Source organism: Panthera tigris, chromosome D4 (genome assembly GCF_018350195.1).
Source record: "Panthera tigris isolate Pti1 chromosome D4, P.tigris_Pti1_mat1.1, whole genome shotgun sequence".
Taxonomy (NCBI): Eukaryota; Metazoa; Chordata; class Mammalia; order Carnivora; family Felidae; genus Panthera; species Panthera tigris.
Window position 1 is genome coordinate 55,272,545 of NC_056672.1, and position 22,483 is coordinate 55,295,027.

General features: G+C 38.4%; 1 protein-coding gene across 2 annotated transcripts in view; it reads left to right on the forward strand.

The window, feature by feature from the left end:
• Positions 1-20: 20 nt before the first annotated feature.
• UBE2R2 (ubiquitin conjugating enzyme E2 R2) overlaps positions 21-22,483 on the forward strand; it is a 115,471-nt gene continuing 93,008 nt past the window's right edge. Inside the window, exon 1 of one of the 2 annotated variants that reach the window (XM_042964144.1) lies at positions 21-456. In XM_042964144.1, the coding sequence (XP_042820078.1) occupies positions 280-456 (177 nt within the window). In that variant the 5' untranslated portion in view covers positions 21-279. The remainder of the gene's footprint in view (positions 457-22,483) is intronic. The other variant, XM_007076568.2, reaches the window with a different exon arrangement.

Below are 22,483 nucleotides of genomic sequence, written 5' to 3' on the forward strand. Positions count from 1 at the left end.
GGGGGGGGGAGGCCCGGGACCGGGAGCGAATTCCCCTAACTCCTTCAGCCCCTCCCCCCACCTGGCCCGAGTGTGAGGAAAAGGGCCCGGTCCGGCCCGCGTCGTGTGTGAGGAGGACTCGGGCCGGCCCACGGGCCGTCTGGGGCCTGGTCCGGCCCGCCGGGTGTGTGAAGACAAGCCCGGTGCGGCCCGGGCGAGCACGAGCGGAGGGGAGGGGCCTGGTCCGGCCCGGCCGGTGCGAGAGGACTGGGGCTCCGGCCCGGCGCCGCCGCCGCCGCGATGGCCCAGCAGCAGATGACCAGCTCGCAGAAGGCCCTGATGCTCGAGCTGAAATCCCTGCAGGAGGAGCCGGTGGAGGGCTTCCGGATCACCCTGGTGGATGAGTCCGACCTCTACAACTGGGAGGTTGCCATCTTCGGACCCCCCAACACCCTCTACGAAGGCGGCTACTTCAAGGTACCCCCACCCCTCCCAGCCCTGACTTCCCCAGGCGGAGGCCTTGGCTCCCTGTCGCTTGCGGGGCCCAGAGTGTGAGCGCGAGTGTGTAGAGGGGGCTCCTCACCTCGACAGCCCCCTCCCCCCATCCGTGGAAGCAGGAAGGCCTTGCTCACCAAGTGCCTTTTCTTTGTCATGGGGGCGGGGGCGGGAGGCCAGACTGCACCGGGAAATAGGAAAGCCTCTCTGGCTAGGGTAGTGGCTACCGGCGGAGGAGGGCTGTCTTTGTTTTGTTTCCCCAGCTGAGGGTGTGTGGGAAGAAAGGTGGGCTTTCCTTTCTCGTCTTCCCATCCGAACCTTCCCCGCGCCGGCTGGAACTGCCCCAGAGGGCAGAGTGACCTGCACTTACTGGATTGGACCTTTCTTTTTTGGGGGGTGGGGGTGGGGGAAGGGTATTAGTCTGTCATTCCAGAGGCTGCCTAGTGACCTGACACTCTGAGGATTTGATGGGCTTCTTGCGTGGTGGTAGTTACAACTTTACATTCCAGTGGGCGGTAATGAATAGGACCCTAGGGGTGGTAAATAAGGGTGCCTGCGTTTTCTGGCCATTATCTTACTGGAGGGAACGCTGATTTAGCCCCCTTTCTTTTCTCCTTTCTCTGTTTACTTAATGGTGTTTCAAATGCCCTTTGTCCTCACCCTGCCACCAACTTTACTGCCCCCCCCCCCCACCATGTAAAAATATCTGTAGACGGTGTAACGTGTACAGGAGATTGATCGTTTCCCACTTAAGAGAGACAAAATTGAAACGTTTTACCCAGGTGGTTAGCTTTAGCAGATGGGGTGGTCTCACAGATGAAAAGTATCATCTGAGGTGAGATGGTTTCACTGAGTAGGACTGTTCCATAGCCACCCCCGATTTAAGACGGTGGTTATTACCATTCCTGAATCCATTGATTTTTTTTTTTTTTTTTTTATTCCAACGTAAATAACTTGGAGGTATTGAGAGTTTTTTGTTTTTGTTTTTATTTTATCATTTTGTGGGGGTGATCACGGACTGAAGGTGGAATGTTTCAAATGGTGGAGGCAGACAGGAAATTAGTGCTAAGGAATCCATTTAATTTTATTTCCAAAATTAAGTAAAATAGAGCAGTGTGAGTCAATCTTGGTTTGCTTTGAAGGGAGGGGCTGTCTTGGCATAAGTTTTAAGTGACTATCTTAGTCATGTAGTTATGATGTACATTTTTAGGACTACCCAATTACTTTTGTTTTTCTATCCTTCTAAAGGTAGAAACTTCAGTGTCAGCTTTGAAATTGGGTCAACTTTGTAGAAAATGTGAAGAATTGACGGGGATGTTTAATATTCATGCCTGTGATAATCAGTGAATATCTAGTGAAAATACATTTTTAGAGCAGCACCCTTACGAACTGTATGCTTAATCTTTTGTGGTCACCATACACTGTACTTTTTTAGATGCATGTATTAATGTACAAGTTATTAGTGACAAATTGAAGAAGGTATTGCTGTGTATGCTGGCTAATTTAGTGGCATAAAGTTTAATTTCCATAAAGTGTCATTGTTTGGGGTAATGGATAGTCAAGGTGAGTGGGTACTAATTAGAATGATCTCCATCTCAGTGTTTAAAAAAAACAACTATGTGAAAGGAAATAATGGGCTGCAAATTGTATTTTTTGCTGAAAGAACAGGAAAAGGACTGTGGAGAATCCTCTCAGTTTGAAAGAAGTAGTATGGGGAGAGGATTCCCTACTGGAATTTTAACTTTAACTTTTAATTTTAAAATGTAGGATTCCCTACATTGATTTCAGTTAGGTGTTTTGTAATTTCAATCCTCTTTAGAAAGAATGGTTGAATTTCATTGTATATGTTAATTTCTTAATCTTCAATTATGATATTTTAAAATATGAAAATTCTTAGGTAGGTTTTATGTTTTAGTCTTGTGTGAGAATTTTGTCAATTTTGTTTTCTTATACTTTATTCCTTATTGTATGGCCCTTTATCCCAAAAGTCTTTCATTGGAAAAAGTCAAAGTTATGGTCATGAGCAGTTGACACTTGTGATAGGTCTAAAACCATTGTTTTTTATTTCACTGCTTTTGTCTTAAAACAAGGCTTTTAGTGTGTTCCACTACAGCTGCAGTTAAAAGTTGGCACAGACCTTTTTCTACCACTATTCTCCCTTATCAGATAGTTCTTGAACATTTAGTATAATTTATTTTCAAGTTAAATTCTTTTTTCTATTTTGGATTGTAGTTTCTGAAGGCAGTGGAACCACCATTCTTTAAATTTTTCATGTTACTCCTTTAACTTTTACATATTAATAGGCTTCTTACTGATCTTTTTCACCGTGAAATAGTTGGCTCCAGTCTGTTCTAACTATGGCATCTGTTGTGGTAGAGACTTGTGAGACCTGTATTTCACAAATTTATTTTGGATTCATGTTGTCTTTTTTAAATCTCTCAAGTCTGTGATTCTTAGCTTTGGGCGGGTGGGGGGGGGTGTTGGATGTATGATAGGCATAGGTAGTTTCTTGTGCCTGTTTTTCTGGATATTCTAAAATCTTTCTTGGCCTTGTTTTTTGTCCAGTTTCTTGGTCTCTTAGACTTACTGAGTGAACTTCTTTGCTGCTTCGACTTTTTCCTCTAGGGATCAATCATTACAAAACACAAAGTAGAATATAGCTTAGAATAGAGAATACCTCTGAACGTAATTTTGCTACTGTGGAGCAAGTTGGAATTTTATTGTCAATGGAAGAATAAATTGTTGATCAAGTGAGCAGTTAATGATGACTTTTAACAAGTTTACCTCATTCCTTTAAAAAGTACTGTCTTGGGGCGCCTGGGTGGCTCAGTCGGTTAAGTGTCCGACTTCAGCTCAGGTCACGATCTCGTGGTCTGTGAGTTCGAGCCCCGCGTTGGGCTCTGGGCTGATGGCTCAGAGCCTGGAGCCTGCTTCCAATTCTGTGTCTCCCCCTCTCTCTGACCCTCCCCTGTTCATGCTGTCTCTGTCTCAAAAGTAAACATTAAAAAAAAATAATAAAAAAAAATTAAAAAAAAATAAAAAGTACTGTCTTTTCAAGTAACTCCTGTTAATGATCATAACTTAGAATGGCTTCTTTGGGCTAGAACCTCCTTGGAACTCCTGCATTATTTATCTGAAAGCATGCTAGCAGTGAGTCTAGAGATCAGAAAGTGAGAGTGCCTAAGGGGGAACCTGGCTGTCACGGTTGGTAGAAAATGTGACTCTTGATCTCGGAGTTGTTGAGTTCAAGCCCCATGTTGGGTGGAGAGATTAAAAAAAGAAAGATAGTGCCTCTTTCATGAGGTGTGTAACATAAAAGTTTAAATGATACAGAAAACTTAAAATATTGCAGTTAACCTTTTGTAGTTTTAATTTTATTCAGTATTTGAGAGTGAAATATAGGTGCCTTCCATTTGTAGAAAACTTCAAACTGATAATTTACAAAGTACTATATACTCAAAATTTTCTTTAGTAGGAGCTTCTTTATCAGACTTAACACTTGATTTATATTAAAGAAACTTAAAAAAAATTTTTTTTAAGCTTGAGAGAGAGAGAGAGAGAGAAGGAGACACAGGATCTGAAGCAGGCTCAGCAGAGAGCCTGATGCTGGGCTCGAACCCATGAACTGTGAGATTACCACCTGAGCTGAAGTTGGATGCTTAACCGACTGAGCCACCCATGCGCCCCTAAAGAAACTCTTCAATGATAGTTTTTAAAATAATGGCTATGCATTATTTTCATTTGTTCTAGAATAAATGAATCTATTTTTTGCCCCCCTCAGAAAAAACAAAACAACAACAACAACAAACCTTGCCAGGCTTACCTTTAGTGCCTGGCAATGCCCTTCCGATTATAGCATACTCTATTTTGTGACTCTAATTTTTTCTTTTCCTTTTTTTTCCTTTATCGTTTATTCATTTTTAAAAGAGCATGAGCAGGAGAGGAGCAGGGAAAGAGGGAGACATGGAATCTGAAGCAAGCTCCAGGGTCTGAGCTGTCATCACGGAGCTCTACTTGGGGCCAGAACCCACAAACTGTGAGCTCACAACCTGAGCCGAAGTTGGACGCTTAATGGACTGAGCCACCCAGGAGCCCCTGTGACTAATTCTTAATATAAAGTTGAAACAGTTATTTTAAGACAGTGATTCTTGGGGTGCCTGGGTGGCTCAGTTGGTTAAGTGCCCCACTCTTGATTTTGGCTCAGGTCATGATCTCACAGTTAATGAGTTTGAACCCTGCATCAGGCTCCACAGTGATCATGAGGAGCCTGCTTGGGATTCTCTCTCTCTGCTCTTTCTATGTGCATGGGCTCTCTCTCCCAAAATAAATAAATAAACCTAAAACAGGGAAGACATTGATTCTTAGTCTTTTTGTTATATGGATCCCCTTGAGAAACCATTTTCTTTGGGAAAACATTAGCACATATAAACTGGCTTGCATACATTTTCTTTTTCTTTTTTTAAAGTAGGCTCTGCACCCAAAGTGGGGCTTGAACTCATGACCGTGGGATCAGGAGTCAGATTCTCTACCAACTGAGTCAGCCAGACACCCCAGTTTGTATACATTTTCAGAGGGTTAACTAACAGGTTAAGAATTCCTGTTTTAAAGGATTTGGATAGGCAACTTAACAATTAACTTTAAAATTATAAGCATAGTGCTTTTTTTTTTTTTTTTTTTTTTTTTTTTTTTTTTTTTAAAACAGTTGTATGATGAGTCTGTCAATATCTCAATTCTTAATTGTTTCTCAGTCACTTTGAGAATGAGTACCTCTTAGTGCTTTTAGCTGTAACCTTTTCTGGAAGTTGAACTTGTCTTGAGTGCTGAGTGAACTAAGGCAACACTATAAATGGAAACATAGTTAATGTCTAGTGGTTTGGGGCACTACTGTAGTAAATTTAGTAGTTTTAGTGTTCCTCCCACCACCTCCCCCCACCATGGCATAAGTATAGCGTCTCCGTATTTATTTTATTTTTTAATGTGTGTTTATTATTTATTTATTTTTAAATGTTTTTATTTATTTTTGAGACAGATACAGAGCATGAGCAGGGGAGGGGCAGAGAGAGAGGGAGACACAGAATCTGAAGCAGGCTCCAGGCTCCGAGCTGTCAGCACAGAGCTCGACGTGGGGCTCGAACTCACGAACCGTGAGATCATGACCTGAGCCGAAGTCAGATGCTCAACTGACTGAGCCACCCAGGCGCCCCATTGTGTATTTATTTTTGAGAGAGAGAGAGGGAAACCCAGAATCTGAAGCAGGCTCCAGGCTCTGAGCTGTCAGCACAGATCCCGACGTGGGGCTCGAACCCACGAACTGTGAGATCATGACCTGAGCTGAAGTCGGATGCTTTAACTGACTGAGCCACCCAGGTGCCCCAGTATTTTTTTTTTTTAATGTTTATTTTTTATTTTTGAGAGGGAGGAGGGGCAGAGAGAGGGGGACAGAGGATCTGAAGTGGGCTCTATGATGACAGCAGCAAGCCTGAGTAGGGGCTCGAACTCACACTGTGAGATTGCAACCTGAGCCAAAGTTGGCTGCTCAATGCACTGAGCCATCCACGTGCCCCGCATCTCAGTATTTTATAGAATATTTTTTTACCATATTAAGCTGATTCCAAGATGGTTTTTTTTTCCTCTTTTTTTTAGTTTTTAACTTGTTGGAAATTGGGATGTGTCTTAAAATCCGTGAAGTCTTTTTTTTTGTTGTTGTTTCTTTAATGTTTATTTTTGAGAGAGAGCACAAGTATACAAGCGAGCTTGGGGGAGGAACAGAGAGAGAGGGAGTAGAGGATCTGAAGCAGGCTCTCTGCTGTCAGTGCAGAGCCTGGATGCGGGGCTCAAACTCACCAACCATGAGATCATGACCTGAGCCAGAGTCAGATGCTTAACCAACTGAGCCACCCAGGCACCCCCATGAAGTCTTAAATCCCATCAGCCAGGTGGCACTTGAGATCTAGTTGTGAGAGAACTTCCCATTGAAATCTTGTAATAAATTTTTTTTTGAATGCTAGCATCAGTGTCTTAAATATGATAAAATAAGTATAGTTTCTTTTTGAATGAAGAATTTGAGCCCTAGTTAATATTTTGTTTGCAGCATGTTGATTCTTGTGTTTCAGAGATTTGTGTTAGTAAATAATACTGAGTATTCATCAAAGGCAAAGCACTGTATGAAGAGTAACTTATAGAGAGTAAGGAAAGTGTTAGGATAGGTAACCTTAGACCTTATATGAATAATCTTAAAAATCTTTGTGTAGACTTTAAAATATGAGGTGTAGGTATTATTCACACAATTGTAAATGGTAATTTAAATCAAACCTTTTATTTTTATTATTATTTTTTAAGGCGCTGTTTTATTTTTATTATTTTTTAATGTTTATTTTTTAGATAGAGACAGAGTGTGAGCAGGTGAAGGGCAAAGAGAGAGGGAGACACAAAATCTGAAGCAGGCTCCAGGCTCTGAGCTGTCATCACAGAGCCTGATGTGGGGTTCCAACACACAAACTTTGAGGTCATGACCTGAGCTTAACTGAGCCACCCAGGCGCCCCTATTTTTATTATTTAAAAAAATATGTATTAGTTTATTTTTGGGAGAGCACAAGTGAGGGGGGGGGTACAGAGTGAGGGGGAGAAAGGATCCTAAGTGGGCTCTTTGCTGACAGGCTTGACAGCAGCAAGCCCCATGTGGGGTTTGAACTCCTGAACCATGAGATCATGACCTGAGACAAAGTCAGACACTCAACCGACTGAGCCACCCAGGTGCCCCTAAATCAAACCTTTTAAAGTTTGGAGGCCCATTAGAGCATTTGTCAACATAATGACAATCTGTCATGATAAAACGTCTGTTCCATCTTTGCAATTTAGTATTACTAATCCTAGTTTAAGGTTCCAGAAGAACCTGTCTTGTGGGGAGACAAGTGAAATAAAGGAGGCCATCTAACAAATTGGTCCAACTCTGTTAGTTAGGGGGAAATAGCAGGAAGAGTTATAAATTCAGGGTTTAGGACTACAGAATTCCACCTTGCTGAAAGGTCATAGTTAAAAGATCTAATTCTTTTATGTTCCTGAACTTCTTTTGGACTGTTTCACATACAACTGCAGAGATGTTAGAGCAAGACTGAGCCTCTTTGGATGTGTTCTGTCAACACAGAACTATTTTATTTCAACTTTATTCAGTAAGAAATTTGTTATTCAGAGTTTATGCTTATGTACCTTTAAGTGAGGTGATTCTGAAGTGAAAGGAATGATAGATACGAAATTAAAGAGATAATTTTAGTTCAGATTCCCAAGGTTTGGTATATAAATATTATTCCATATTAAAATTGGAAAACTCAGATTTTGGGATACATATTTAAGGTTTGTAGACAATAGTCCACTTTAAATACTATACTTGATTTGTTTTAATAACAAATATAAAAATGTTTTTGTTATAACATAAATAGTAAACTGAATTACTGTTGTGAACCTGTTGGCAAGGTAAGTAGAATGAATACTTAAAACATATTAAAAACCAAGCACACAAATGTACTAAAAACTTTGAATGCCATATCTAATTGTGGATACACACTACTAAGTACTGTATTATAGATATTAGTACCTAACATTTATTGAGGCTTACAATGTGCCACATCCTTTATAGGAGTATTTCATAATCGTGTGAGGTGTGGTTACTGTTACTTTCATATAGGGAGAATGAGTCATAGCTCATTTAAGTTGTCCAGGGGTCTTCAGCTAGAAAGTTTTAATACCAAATTGTAGTACCAGACTGCTGGACTCTGAAGCCTGTTATTCTTTTACTGAGATCTTTTGCCACTTAGGATATGTTTGAAGGTATAAAAGTGGAGCTTTAAGAAAATCAAATTTATGGGGGTGCTTGGGTGGCTCAGTCGGTGAGTATATCTGACTTGATTTCAGTCCAGGTTGTGGTGTCCCGGTTCATAGGGTCGGCCCCTGACGGGTTTTGCACCGTGAGCGCAGAGCCTGCTTCGGATTCTTTCTGTCCCTTGCTCTCATTTGCCCATGTGTGCATGTGCTCTCAGAATTGGTAAGTAAATATTGTAAAAAAGAAAATCAGAGTTACAGAGTTTTTATAAGGAACTATTTAAAATTTTACTTAAGTTTAAAGGTCACAAGGGTAATATCTGCCCCTCCAAATTATGGGTCAAGATTGTTATGATGACATTGGTTTATATCTTAAGTTCACTGGAAAAAGGAGATTTTTTTGTTTTTGGATTACTTCAATTAGAGAATGATAAATCCTGTTGCAGAATGATTTTTTTTTTTTAATTGGCAAAACTGTTCCTTTAATAGTAACTTTCTAATTACTTTAAGGGGCCAGTGGGTTAGTGCCACTGTTGAGAAATAGAAGTCTGAGAAAACTACTTTTGGGATTAGAAATGATACTATATCTCTCACAGAAATGATGGTGGGAGGATGATAGGAGTTACATTTCTTTTTTTTTTTTTTTTTTTTTTTTTTTTTTTTTTTTGATGATTTTTAAAAAATTTACATCCAAATTAGTTAGCATGTAGTACAACAATGATTTCAGGAGTAGATTCCTTAGTGCCCCTTACCCATTTAGCCCATCCCCCCTCCCACAACCCCTCCAGTAACCCTCAGTTTGTTCTCCATATTTATGAGTCTCTTCTGTTTTGTCCCCCTCCCTGTTTTTATATTATTTTTGTTTCCTTTCCCTTATGTTCATCTGTTTTGTCTCTTTAAGTCCTCACATGAGTGAAGTCATATGATTTTTGTCTTTCTCTGACTAATTTCACTTAGCATAATACCCTCCAGTTCCATCCACGTAGTTGCAAATGGCAAGATTTCATTCTTTTTGATTGCCGAGTAATACTGCATTGTACATATATATACCACATTTTCTTTATCCATTCATCCATCGATGGACATTTGGGCTTTTTCCATACTTTGGCTATTGTTGATAGTGCTGCTATAAACATGGGGGTGCATGTGTCCCTTCGAAACAGCACATCTGTATCCCGTGGATAAATGCCTAGTAGTGCAATTGCTGGGTCGTAGGGGGAGGATTTACGTTTCTTAATGCAGTATTGGCTTATACTTTTATTTATTATTATTATTTTTTTAATGTTTGTTTATTTTGAGAGAGAGCAAGCAGGGGAGGGGCAGAGGGAGGCTGAGAGAGAGGATCCCAAGCAGGCTCTGTGCTGTCAGTGGAGAGCCTAATGCGAGGCTGCATCTCATGAACTGTGAGATCTCTCATGAACTGAGATAATGACCTGAGCCAAAATCAAGGGTCCTACACTTAACCAACTGGGCCATCCAGGCGCCCCATGATTTATGCTTTTGAAATAATAATGCCTATGAGAAAGAATGAAATACGGCCTTTTGTAGCAATGTGGATGGAACTGGAGAGTGTTATGCTAATTGAAATAAGTCACATAGAAAAAGATACCGTATGTTTTCACTCTTATGTGGATCCTGAGAAACTTAACAGAAGACCATGGGGGAGGGGAAGGGAAAAAAAAAAGTTAGGGAGGGAGGCAAACCATAAGAGACTCTTAAAAACTGAAAATAAGCTGAGGGTTGTTGGGGGGTGGGAGGGAGGGGAAAGTGGGTGATGGGCATAGAGGAGGGCACCTGTTGGGATGAGCACTGGGTGTTGTATGGAAACCAATTTGACCATAAATTTCATACTAAAAAAATAATAATAATGCCTTAGGGGCACCTGGGTGGCTTAGTCTATCGAAGTCTAGCTTTGGCTCTGGTCATGCTCTCATGGTTCTTGAGTTCTAGCCCCATATCAGGCTCTCTGCTGTTAGTGCCTGCTTGGGTTTGTTCCTCTGTCTCCCTCTCTCTCTGCCCCTCACCTGTGTTGTCTCTGTCTCTGTCTCTGTCTCTCTCTCTCTCTCAAAAATAAATAAACATTTAAAAAAAACCCTAAAGCACAATGCTGTAATACTTTTCTTACTATATTCAAGCACCATAGGAAACTTGAGCAGTTTAAGGTTAAAACTTTTTTTGTTCCTTCATTTGAGTGTTAAAGTGATATATTCCTACTTCTAGCATCTTTATTTTTTTTATTTTTTTATTTTTTTTAGCATCTTTAGATTAGTACCATAGTTTTCATCTGTTCTGTGTCTGCATTTCCAACTTTCATAATTCATTATTTATCTGCTTTGCTGTATTTGCTTCATGGGCAGCTGATGTTTAATTTGAGGGATAAATTCCATGAATTTATCCTAATTTATCCCAATATCCTAATTTATACTAAGTGTGCCTCACTTAGTAACACACATAGTAATTCAGATTGTAAATATTGAATAATTACTGTCTTGTTGAAAATAACCGTAGCCTCATTTATAAAATAATATTAAGAATTGGCAAAGTTATAGCAGTTGGGGCAATATGTAGCAATCCTTTGTAGAAATAGAATAACTTAAAAAATTTAGAAACCAGGGGCACCTGGGTGGCTCAGTCAAGGTTAGGCATCCTACTCTTGATTTTGGCTCAGGTCATGATCTCATGGTTCATGAGTTCAAGAGTTGGCCACTTAGCTGACTGAGCTACCCAGGCACCCCACACATGTCATTTTTGATTCAAAAATAGTATTACTCAGGTTATTTACCCTATTTACCAAGTTGAATCTCACTGAATCAGTTTTGGATATTAAATGCAACAAAGTAAAGCCCACACTACAGAGAAGTAAAGATTAGCCACTAACAAAGACAGTATGAAGTTGTACAATAAGCTTTGAAAGCAGTTCTCAAAAAATTCTGAATTGTTTGAGCACTGTGGGCGTAGCATTGTTGGAGTGGGTATATAGCCAGCCTCCTGAGGTATTTGCTCTGGAGGGGGCAAAGCTTATTTGAATTCTGGTAGTTGAGTTTAAAAAAAACAAATCAAAACACTTATTACTTAGGCCCATCTTGATCTTAATCACTCAACTGCCATTTCCCCCATTGGCTAAACAAAGATAATGATGTCTTCAAGCTGTTAAGGACTAAGCCCTGTGGAAAAACTTCAGCGCTAATGTTAAACAACAACAACAAAAAGTATAACTATGTCCTCAGGGTTCCCACCCTTAGTTCTTTGGAATTTGTTAATCATATTTCAACATTTACTCCGAATAAGAATGACAAAATTGGCTACACAAAGAAAGAAATGTCTTATTGAAGATATGGAAATTATGTAGAATTTAGATTTGAGATTCAAAGAATCTTGTATTAAAAGGGCTTTAAAATGAGTGTACTTCCTGAGTTTTGAATTAAATCTCCACCTTATGTAACTTTTTTCTGAAAATTTTTTTGTTGATAAATTATGGAATAAGTTATGTACAGAAAGGTTCCTTAAATTAAAAGTAGTACTAGTAAGTGGTAAAACTGGAAAAGTTACTTGAGGATGTGTAAGTATTGTATTAAGGAAATCAGTTATTTCTAACTTAAAAAAATTTTTTTCTATTATCAAATTGTGATCTTAGATTATGAGCTCTTTAAGAAATGCCACTGGAGGGGTGCCTGGGTGGCTCAGTTGGTTGAGCGTCCAACTTAACCTGATTTCGGCTCAGGTCATGATCCCAGGGTGGTGGGATTGAGCCCAGCCTCGGTTTGAGATTCTGTCTTTCCCTCTGCCCCTTTCCCCTGCTTTTACTCGCTCTCGCTCTCACTCTCTCTCAAAATAAAAATTAAAAAATAAAAAAAAGAAATGCCACTGGATCTTTGAATTTCCTTAGCATTTGCCATAGGACCTAAAAGATAAAAGAATAAATGCTTATCTTTCGGGGAGTCACATCCTTTGAGAATGGCAGCCCCCCCCTTCCTCCAAATTCTGCATGCAATTTCGAGGAATTACTGGTATCTGAATTTTCTCCATAGACCTTAAGTGATTCAACCTGTAGTCTAGGACATGTGGTAGACTAAAGTGGCTAAGTATTTGGACTGCTCAGTTACTTTAGTTGTGCTTTCCCTTTTGGGAAGAAATTACATTTTATTTGGATTTTGACGTTTTATCTATAGTTGCCAGGTTGTCTCAATTAGATCTAATGTTCTTGATGACTGAAGTTTTTTTTTAAGTGATTTTTTTTAAGTTTATTTACTTATTTTGAGAGAGAGAGAGAGAGAGAGAGAGAGAGAGAGAGAGAGAGAGGGAAGGCTCTAGTTGGGGAGGGGCAGAGAGAGAGGGAGGGAGAATCCCAAGCAGGCTCTGCATTGTCAGCATAGAGCCTGATGTGGGGCTTGAACCCGCAAACTGTGAGATCGTGACTTGAGCCAAGGTTTGATGCTTAACCAACTGAGCCACCCAGGCATCCCGTGATGACTGAAGATTAGCTAAAAATTAAGATTGAAATCTTGGTTATATAGTATTATAGCAAATGATAATCTTTGTGTAGGGCTCCTCTTATAATGTAAATACTATAAAACTTGTTTAGAAGAGGTTAAGAATTTTAGAACAGTGATAGTGAGAGGCATTAATTACCAAAACCTGCCAACCATAGCAACCTGGACCTCTGTAGTCTCATGAAGATAAAGATTGCTAAGCGTCATGTGGAAAATTAAAAGAAATAAAACAAAATAATTAAACCCAGTTCTGTTTTAGCCTTTTTAGAGTATCAGAAGACATTAAAAAGAAATTTTAAAACTAGAAGTGCATTTTGGAATTTCTTATAAAGTGGAGGATTTTAAAAGAGCGACTATAAATGTTATGAATATTCTTATGGGGTTCTTGATGCTTTAAAAAATAATTAGAAGACTACATTTTTAAAGCTCTGCTTGTACTTTGATAATACTCTATGTGCATGCATTTTGTTAATAATTTTGGTAAAGTTTAGCCAAATATGTACCTATATTTTTCTTTCCCCCAATATACATAAAGTTTCCTAAATAAAAGATTAACTATATCTAGCATGTACTGTTTACATATATACCTTGAATAAATTAATTATTAACAAGGTGGAGTAGGGAGGGAACTTTTAAAGTAGGTTAAATTTCTGTGGTGTGTGAATTATTATAAACTCTTCTGGGTTATTGTTTCAGCTACCAAATAAGTCCTAAAGTGTGTACATCTTTAATTAGACCTTAATTTTTTGCCTTCCTGTTAGACATTTCTGCTAGTATGGCTTTTTTTTTTTTTAATTATGTTTTAATTATACTAAAAACTTAAACACTAAACTGGTCTCTACCTTTTTTCATAAGCCTCTTTTGTATTCACTTTCCTGGATATTTGACTGACACTGTCTACCCAACCACACGAGCCTAGAAGCTGGAAATCGTTTAAGATGATTTCTGCTTCCTCTTTTCACATATCCAATTATTTTTAGTACCTCATGTCTCTGGTATTTAGCCCCTCCTTTTCATTCCTGCTGCCACCATGTAAGTTATACTCAGTTGTCACTCAGACTGTGACAGTAGCCTCTTTACTGTCTTATGCCCCTCCAGTGTATGATGCTCCTAGAATAACCTTTCTAAAGTTCTTTTCTTTTTAGTTTTTTTATTTTTTTATTTTTGAGAGAGAGAGAGAGAGAGACAGACAGACAGACAGTGAGTGGGGGAGGGGCAAAGAGAGGGAGATACAGAATCCTAAGCAGGCCCCAGACTCCAGGCTGTCAGCACAGAGTCCAGCTTGGGGCTCCAATTCACAAACCGCGAGATCATGACCTGAGCTGAAGTCGGACACCTAACCAACTGAACCACCCAGGCGCCCCTCTTTCTAAAGTTCTAATCTGGGGCGCCTGGGTGGCTCAGTCGGTTGAGCGGCTGACTTCGGCTCAGGTCACGATCTCGCGGTTCGTGAGTTCGAGCCCCGCGTCGGGCTCTGGGCTGATGGCTCAGAGCCTGGAGCCTGCTTCCGATTCTGTGTCTCCCTCTCTCTCTGCCCCTCCCCCGTTCATGCTCTGTCTCTCTCTGTCCCAAAAACAAATAAACATTAAAAAAAATTTTGTTAAAAAGAATAAATTCCTTAAAAAAAAATAAAAAGTAAAAAAAAAATAAAATTCTAATCTGACCTGTCTCCACCATCAAAAAAAAAAAAAAAAAAGAAAAAAGAAAAAGACGCTATCTTCCACAAAATGAAGTAAAAATTTCTTTGTGTGACATACAAAGCCCTTCATGATCTGGTTCTTACTTTTTCAACTGTATTTCCAGTTCTTGCTCCATAGGTAATTTTTGTTTAATTTTTTTTTTTTTTTAAGTTTACCTAAGCAATCTGTACTCCCAACATGGGATTTGAACTCATGACCCTGAGATAAGAGCTCCACCAACTGAGTCAGCCAGGCAGCTCTCCATAGATAATTTTTGACAGTGCCATTGCCTAAGCTATTTATCTGTCTGGAATGCCCTTTTCAACTTTTCTCTTGTTCTCTTTAGTCCAGGGAACTCCAGCTTCTATTTTAAAACCCCATTCACTATGAATGACCTGAAAATTTCTTGGGTTCACCCCCTCTAACCTACACTCTTCCCAATTAGACTGTTTTAAGGTAAACTTAGATATCCTATTCTTTGATCTGTAAATACTGGAGTCCTAAAAAAATAAGTACTCTTTTTAAAAACATAATTGCATTATTCTTAATAATAATTCCTACACCTGAAACTAATGTAACATGTGTCAAATATACTCAATTAAAAAAAAATCCTTAATATCTAATATGCAGATTTCCCCAGTTGTCTCATAAACTTTTAAATTAGTTTGAATCAGGATCCCATAGAAAATCCACAATTACATTTGGTTGATATGCCTCTTAAGACTTTCTTAATCGATATATTATCCTTTCTCCTTTTTTTAAATGTTTGTTTTCAGTGTTTATTCATTTCTGAGGAGAGGGAGGAGCAGAGGCTGGAAACAGAGGATACAAAGCAGGCTCTTTGCTGATAGCAGAGAGCCGGATGCGGGGTTCAAACCAAAAAACCAGGAAGGAGATCATGACCCTAGCTGAAGTTGGATGTTTAAGAGACTGAGCCAGGTGCCCCTGCCTTTTTTTTTTTTTTTTTGATAACAGTTTTATTGAGATACAATTCATACACCATACAATTCACTTACTTAAATGTACAATTCAGTGTTCTTTTTTAGTATATTCACAAGAGTTTTACAACTCATGACAATCAACTTTAGAACATTTTCATCACCCAGAAAAGAAATTCCATACCCATTAGTTGTCACTCCTCATTTTTCCCCAAGCCTTAGGCAAGCAGTCTACTTTCTGTGACTATAGATTTGCTTATTCAACAAATGTACAGATTTACATTTCATATGAATAGAATCCTATAACATACAGTTTTCTGTGACTGGCTAATTTAGCATAATGTTTCCAAAATTCATATGTTGTGGCATGTATCAGTACTTCGTTTATTTTCATTGTTAAATAATGTTCCAGCGTATGAACATTTGAGTTGTTTTCTATTGAAAATAACACTGATATGGACATTTGTGTACAAGTGTCAATGTGGGCATATATTTTCATTTCTCTGAATTATTGGGTCATATAAGAACTCTGTATCATTTGAGAAACTCAGACTATTTTCCAAAGTGGTTGTACCATTTTATATTCCCACCAGCAGTGCTTGTGAGGTTCTAATTTCTGTAATCTTGACCAACACTTGTCTCTCTTTTTTTTTTAAACTTTATTTTTTACCAATTGAATATATTTAACTGCTAAACTGCTGTCTTCACTTTTAAGGAATTCATTATTGTACTGGACTGGTAATAATTATGTTTTATTACATAGTAAAGGATATTATTATAATACTAAAAGTAATGGAAGGTTACTATGTTTCTAACACTGGTGGTCACCAGACATAGTCATGGGAAGTTCTAGCCCCAAACCTAGGTAGCCACTTATGTTTTCCACATTGTTTCTTCTCTGTTTAAATTCATAAAACTTCCCATGCAGGATCTAGTCATATCTCACCTCATATCTCATGGAGCTAAGTTTAGGTTAGTAAATTTGGTGGAGAAAAATACTAATTTCTTGATGGAGTGAAATCTGTTATGCAGGTATTATACAGGAATTTAAATTTTATAACATTAAAGATGTAATGAGGGACATTTATTAAGGGCATTAGTTTATTGTTTTTCTAGGAAAAAATTCAAGCAGCATGAAAGTCTTTCCCTTGAAAATCACTTAACTGTTTGACATGTGACCCTTCAGAAAAATATTCTATGCATGTACAAACATAACTATGCATTTTTAAACTATAATTTTAATTATACTTAAAAGCTTTTTCTGCATCTTGTTTTTAAATTTTTTTTTTTAACATTTTTATTTATTTTTGAGACAGGGAGAGACAGAGCATGAACAGGGGAGGGTCAGAGAGAAGGAGACACAGAATCCACAACAGGCTCCAGGCTCTGAGCCGTCAGCACAGAGCCCGACGCGGGGCTCGAACTCACGGACTGTGAGATCATGACCTGAGCCAAAGTCGGCCACTTAACCGACTGAGCCACCCAGGCGCCCCTCTGCATCTTGTTTTTAAACATAATAGTTTATTTTGGAGATCTTTCCATGATCAGTATTTGTGGATTGTCTCATTAATTGTAACTGTTGCACAATAACTCCAGTTAAGGATATACTTTATTCAACTGTCTATTGATGGGCAATTAATCATTCTCAGGGTTTTTTTAATGTTTATTTTTGAGAAAGAGAGCGCACGCGCACAATTGGGAGAGGGACAGAGAGAGAGGGAGTCACGGAATCTGAAGCATGCTCCAGGCTCTGAGCTGTCAGTACAGTGCCTGACACTGGGCTCTAACTCACAAACCATGAGATCATGACCTATGCTGAAGTTGGACACTCAACTGACTGAGCCATCCAGGCACCCCAGTTTTTTACTCTTACAAGCAAAGCTGAAAAGGGACATTTTTACATATCTTTATATTTTTGTGAATAGATTGCCTGGATTAAAGGATATATGTATTTAAATTTTACTGGCCAAATTATCCTTCGGAAATACTAATTTTTATTCCATGATGTAATTTTTATGGGTATTGTCAAACTATAAAATTTGCAGTTCTGATAAATCAGCTTTTATGATGGTTGTTTCTCTTAATTGTCAATGAAATTTAGCTTACTTTCATGTCATTGGCCATTTGTAATGTATATGCAGGTTATCTATACTTGTCCTCTGCCCATTTTTGTTAGGTTTTGTTTTTATTTATTTTAACTAGGATAAAGGCTGTGTGCCTAAAGAAGGTTGCTTGTTGCAAATATTGTTCCCATGTGTCATTTATTAATGATGTAATTTAAAATATTAATTTGTGCTTACAAATCTACCCAAAGTTAAACATGAAGACAAGCATGGAGAAAATTGTATTTGTCACTGTCATGACAGTAGGCTAGAAGAATTTGTGGGGTTTAGAGTAAACTCTTCTAAAACATTGTCTGTGTGGATGATTCCTAGTCTGTGAACAAACTTGATACAAATAAGTTACAGGCTGATACAGAGTTACCTGTATTTTACTGCGAAAATGGTAGTAGCTACTTTCAAAAAATAAAATGTTAATCCCCACTTATAATTCAACACGTTTATTATAGAAAGTTAAAAAAATTTTTTTTAATGTTTGTTTATTTTTGAGACAGAGAGAGACAGAGCATGAACGGAGGAGGGTCAGAGAGAGGGAGACACAGAATCTGAAGCAGGCTCCAGGCTCCAAGCTGTCACCAGAGAGCTGGACGTGGGGCTTGAACTCACGGACTGTGAGATCATGGCCTGAGCCGAAGTCGGATGCTTAACTGACTGAGCCATCCAGGAGCCCCTAGAAAGTTTTAAAAGTTCCTGAAGCTATAAAGAAAACGTCACTTATATTGATGTTACTTAGAAGTAATACTTTTTTTTTTTTTTTAAACTAAGTTCTGTGCCCAACATGGGGCTTGAACTGTGACTCCGAGATCAAGAATTGCATGCTGTACGACTGAGCCAGCTAGGCACCCCTAGAAGTAATACTTGTAATACATTTTCTTCTGAATATGCTATAGTTCATCTCAAAAATCAGATACTGCGTATTCATTTTTTAAACTTAATATATTCTGAACATTTTCCCAGCTGTTATTTAACCTTTTCTCTCTTGTTGGACCTGGGGATTTATTTTCCTTTCTAAAAAATACTATCTTTTTTTTTCCTCCAGTTTATTTATTTGAGAGACAGACTGCGCCACACACATGAGTGATTGGAGGAGAGGCAGAGAGAGAGAGGGAGAGAGAGAGAGAGAGAATCATAAGCAGGCTCTGCTTATTTTCTAGAGGGCTAGGAAACCATTAAAGACTTGGCTACTATGCCTTGGTTTTACATAGTTATATATGGAAAGTTAATGGGATTAGATTAGCCAAAACAATTTTGAAAAAGAAGAGCAAAGCTAGAAAATTCATAATACCCAATTTTAAGATGCAGTATAAAGGAATACTAATCAAGAGAGTGTGATATATTGAACTAAAGAAACAGAATAGAGAACTGAGAAATAGACTTAAATATAGTCAACTGATTTTTTGACAAAGGTGCAAATAACTCATTGGAGAAAGGACAGTCTTTTCAACATATGGTGTTGCAAAAATTGCTCATCTGTATGTAAAGAAGTAAGCCTCAACCTATATAATGTATTTTATGCAAAAAGTAACTCAGCATGGATCATAAACCTAAATGTAAATCATAAAGCATTAAAACCCCTGGAAGAAAGCCTTGAGAAAAGTCTTCTTGACCTTGAGTTTGGCCGAGAGCTCTTAGATACAGCACCAGAGGCATGATCCCTGAAAAGAAAAAAATTGATGAAGTGAACTTCATCAAAATTTAAAACTATTTTCTGTGAAGGACACAGATAAAAGAATGAAAAGACAAGCCATGAACTGGGAGAATGTATTTGTAAACCACATATCTGAGAAAGAAATGAGAATATTCTGGGGAAGGGCATGGGAATCTGGTGGGCGTTTCCAGGTGATTTTTTTTTTTTAATTTTTTTTTAATCTTTATTTTTGAGAGAGAGAGAGAGAGAGAGAGACAGAGTGAGAGCAGGGGAGGAACAGAGAGAGAGGGAGACACAGAATCCGAAGCTGACTCCAGACTCCAAGCTGTCAGCCCAGAGCCTGACGTGGGTCTCGAACCCATGAACTGCAAGATCATGACCTGAGCCGAAGTCGGACGCTTAACCGACTGAGCCATCCAGGCACCCCTCCAGGTGATTCTGATGTAAAAGAAGGTTCCTATTCTTGATATTCAGTGTGATTCTGTGTTTTGCTTTATAAGTAGAATGACTTTATGTTCCAGAGTTATATATTTATACATTTTTTTATTAGCCAAAAAAGAGGTACTTTAAAATTCACTGTTATGTTTATGTGACTACTCTACCACCAAGTACCACCTTCTCATGTAACCATGACACATACCTGTGAAATTATAACCAGAGGTTTTCTTTAAGCTTTGGAATTTTTATGTTAATAGCGTATATAATTTTTTCCCAAGGATTTTTCTATGTGATCTTTTTATTTTTTAGTTTACTTAAAAAAATTTTTTTTTAACTTTTATTTATTTTTGGGAGTGAGACAGAGCACGAGTGGGGGAGGGTCAGAGAGGGAGACACAATCTGAAACAGGCTTCAGCTGCTCATTGTCAGTACAGAGCTCCACCCAGGGCTCGAACCCATGAACTGCGAGATCATGACTTGAGCCCAAGTCCGATCTTAACTGACTGAGCCACCCAGGCACCCCTAATTTTCTTTAATTTTTTATTTTGAGAGAGCGAGTGAGTGTGCAAGCGCACAAACGGGAGGGGGGCAGAGAGAAGGAGAGACAGAATCCCAGGCAGGCTTCACGCCATCAGCACAGAGCCACATGTGGGGCTCGAACTCATGAACTATGAGAACATGATGCAAGCTGAAATCAAGATTCAGACACTTAACTGACGGTGCCACCCAGGCGCCCCTATATGATGTTCTTAATGAGTAGTTGATAGTTGTGATTTTTGTTCAGGCAAGGAAATTACTTCATAACATGTCTAATGTATTTCTGAAGCAGTAATTTAGTAAATGAGAACACTAGGAAAAAGTATTGCTAAGTTGAATATTTTAGCTTCTCATGTAATGCTCTACAAACACCTAGAGAAGGATTTGGGGCCTAGGTAAATCATCATTATGTTATCCTTATATATAATTAAAACTATAAATATTAACTTCAGAAATATGGAGAACATTTAAAGTTTGTTATTTTTGTTTATGTGTACTTTTGTTTACCAATATTGAGTGCTTACATGTGTCAGGCACTGTTGTAGGTGCCAAGGGTACAGTGAACAAAACCCTTGACTCATGGTGCTTATATTCTAGTGGGAGAGATAGACAATGACCAAAAAGTATGTGGCATCTTAGAAAGTGGTTAAGTGCTAAGGAGAAAAGAGTAAAATAGTTAAGTAGGGGTCTGAAGTTAGGAAGAGGATATTAAAAATTTTTGTGTGTGTGACAATTTAGATATTTCTGAAGAAATGTGACTTTTGGAATGTTATCATAAGGGGCAGAGTTAACTAACCATGAAGATCTGAAGAACATCTTACTTGAGAGCTAAAAAATAGTGTGTTGGGGCACCTGGGTGGCTTAGTTGGTTAAGCATCAGATTTAGGCTGAGGACATGCTCATGATTTTGAGCTCCACATGGGGCTTTCTGCTGTCAGCGTGAAGCCCGCTTCGGATCCTCTGTCTCCCCCCGCCCCCCTACTCCCCTCTGCTCCTCCCCTGCTCACACTCTCTCCCTCAAAAAAAAAAAAAAAAAAAAGAATAGTGTGTGTTATTTTTTGTTGTATGCCCTCGTGGGTTAATGAAGTAGAAGGCAGTGAGTAAAAAGTTGAATTATGTTTATTTTCTGTTGTAAAGGCTTGTAGTTAGACTTTTCTTTCTTTTTTTCTTTTTTTGCTAAGTGCTATTTAGTGCAACTAATTTCTTGGGTTTTTATGGGTTGTGATTTTAGTCCCTACAAGCAACTTTAGAGACTGAAGACTCAGGGTTAAAACTTAAAACTGTTCATATTTCCCAGTGGAGTTAGAGAGTAGGCATTATGTACTTTAGTGTTTAGTAACCCTTTGAGTTTTCTGCTAAATCTCATTCTTAATACAGAGGCATTATAATATAGTGATTAAAGTTTGGGCTTTAGAATAAGACAGCTAGGTTCTGGTTCTGAAACTGATCTTGGGCAAATTATTTAACCTCTGTAGGCCTTTAGTTTCTTCTGTAAAATGGGATGAAGGAATGTGGCATGCGCTTTGTTAGGAATACTGTGAGAATTAAGTATTATGTTAGTACATGTGAAGGTACTTAGAATGTGCCTGCTATGTGAAAAGCAGTCAGTAAATGTTAGTTGGTGTTAGTGTTAGCAACACTGTTTTGAGTGGTATTTTTCACTTTATAAGTAATAACATGTGCATCATGTAGGATGATATTAAATGAAAAGTTTTATTATGCCTACTACTCTATCCCTTCCCATATCCCTGGTTGTATTTCCCAGAGGTGGTGGTGGTTTTTTTTCCATTTTTTCATTTAAAAAATTGTACTAACCACATAACATAAAATTTCCCATTTTAACCTTCTTTAAAAACATTTTTTTTTTCCTTAGGGGAACCTGGGTGGTTTAGTTGGTTCGGTGTCTGACTCTTGATTTCGGCTCAGGTCATGATTTCATGGTTCCTGAGATCGATCCCCATGTTGGGTTCTGTGCTGTCAGTGAGGAGCCTGCTTGGGATTTTCTCTTTCTCAAAATAAATAAACATTAAAAAAAAATTTTTTTTAAGTGGTTTCCACACCCAATGGAAGTCAGGACCCTGAGATTAATAGTACTGTGCTCTTCTTACTGAGCTAACCAGGTGCCCCCTTCCATTTTAGCCATTTTTAAGTATATACTTTAGTACTTAATACCATTAATTTTTGTACTTTAAAAGCAGTCTTTCTTTTTCTTTCTTTTTCTTTTTCTCTTTCTTTCTTTTTTTTTTTTTTTTTGCTATGGAAGATGATCACAAAATATCCACTTCCCCTCTGTTGAATATCTTCCCAATTTTCTAATAGCTTCTTAACTTTTAAATTGCTTGTA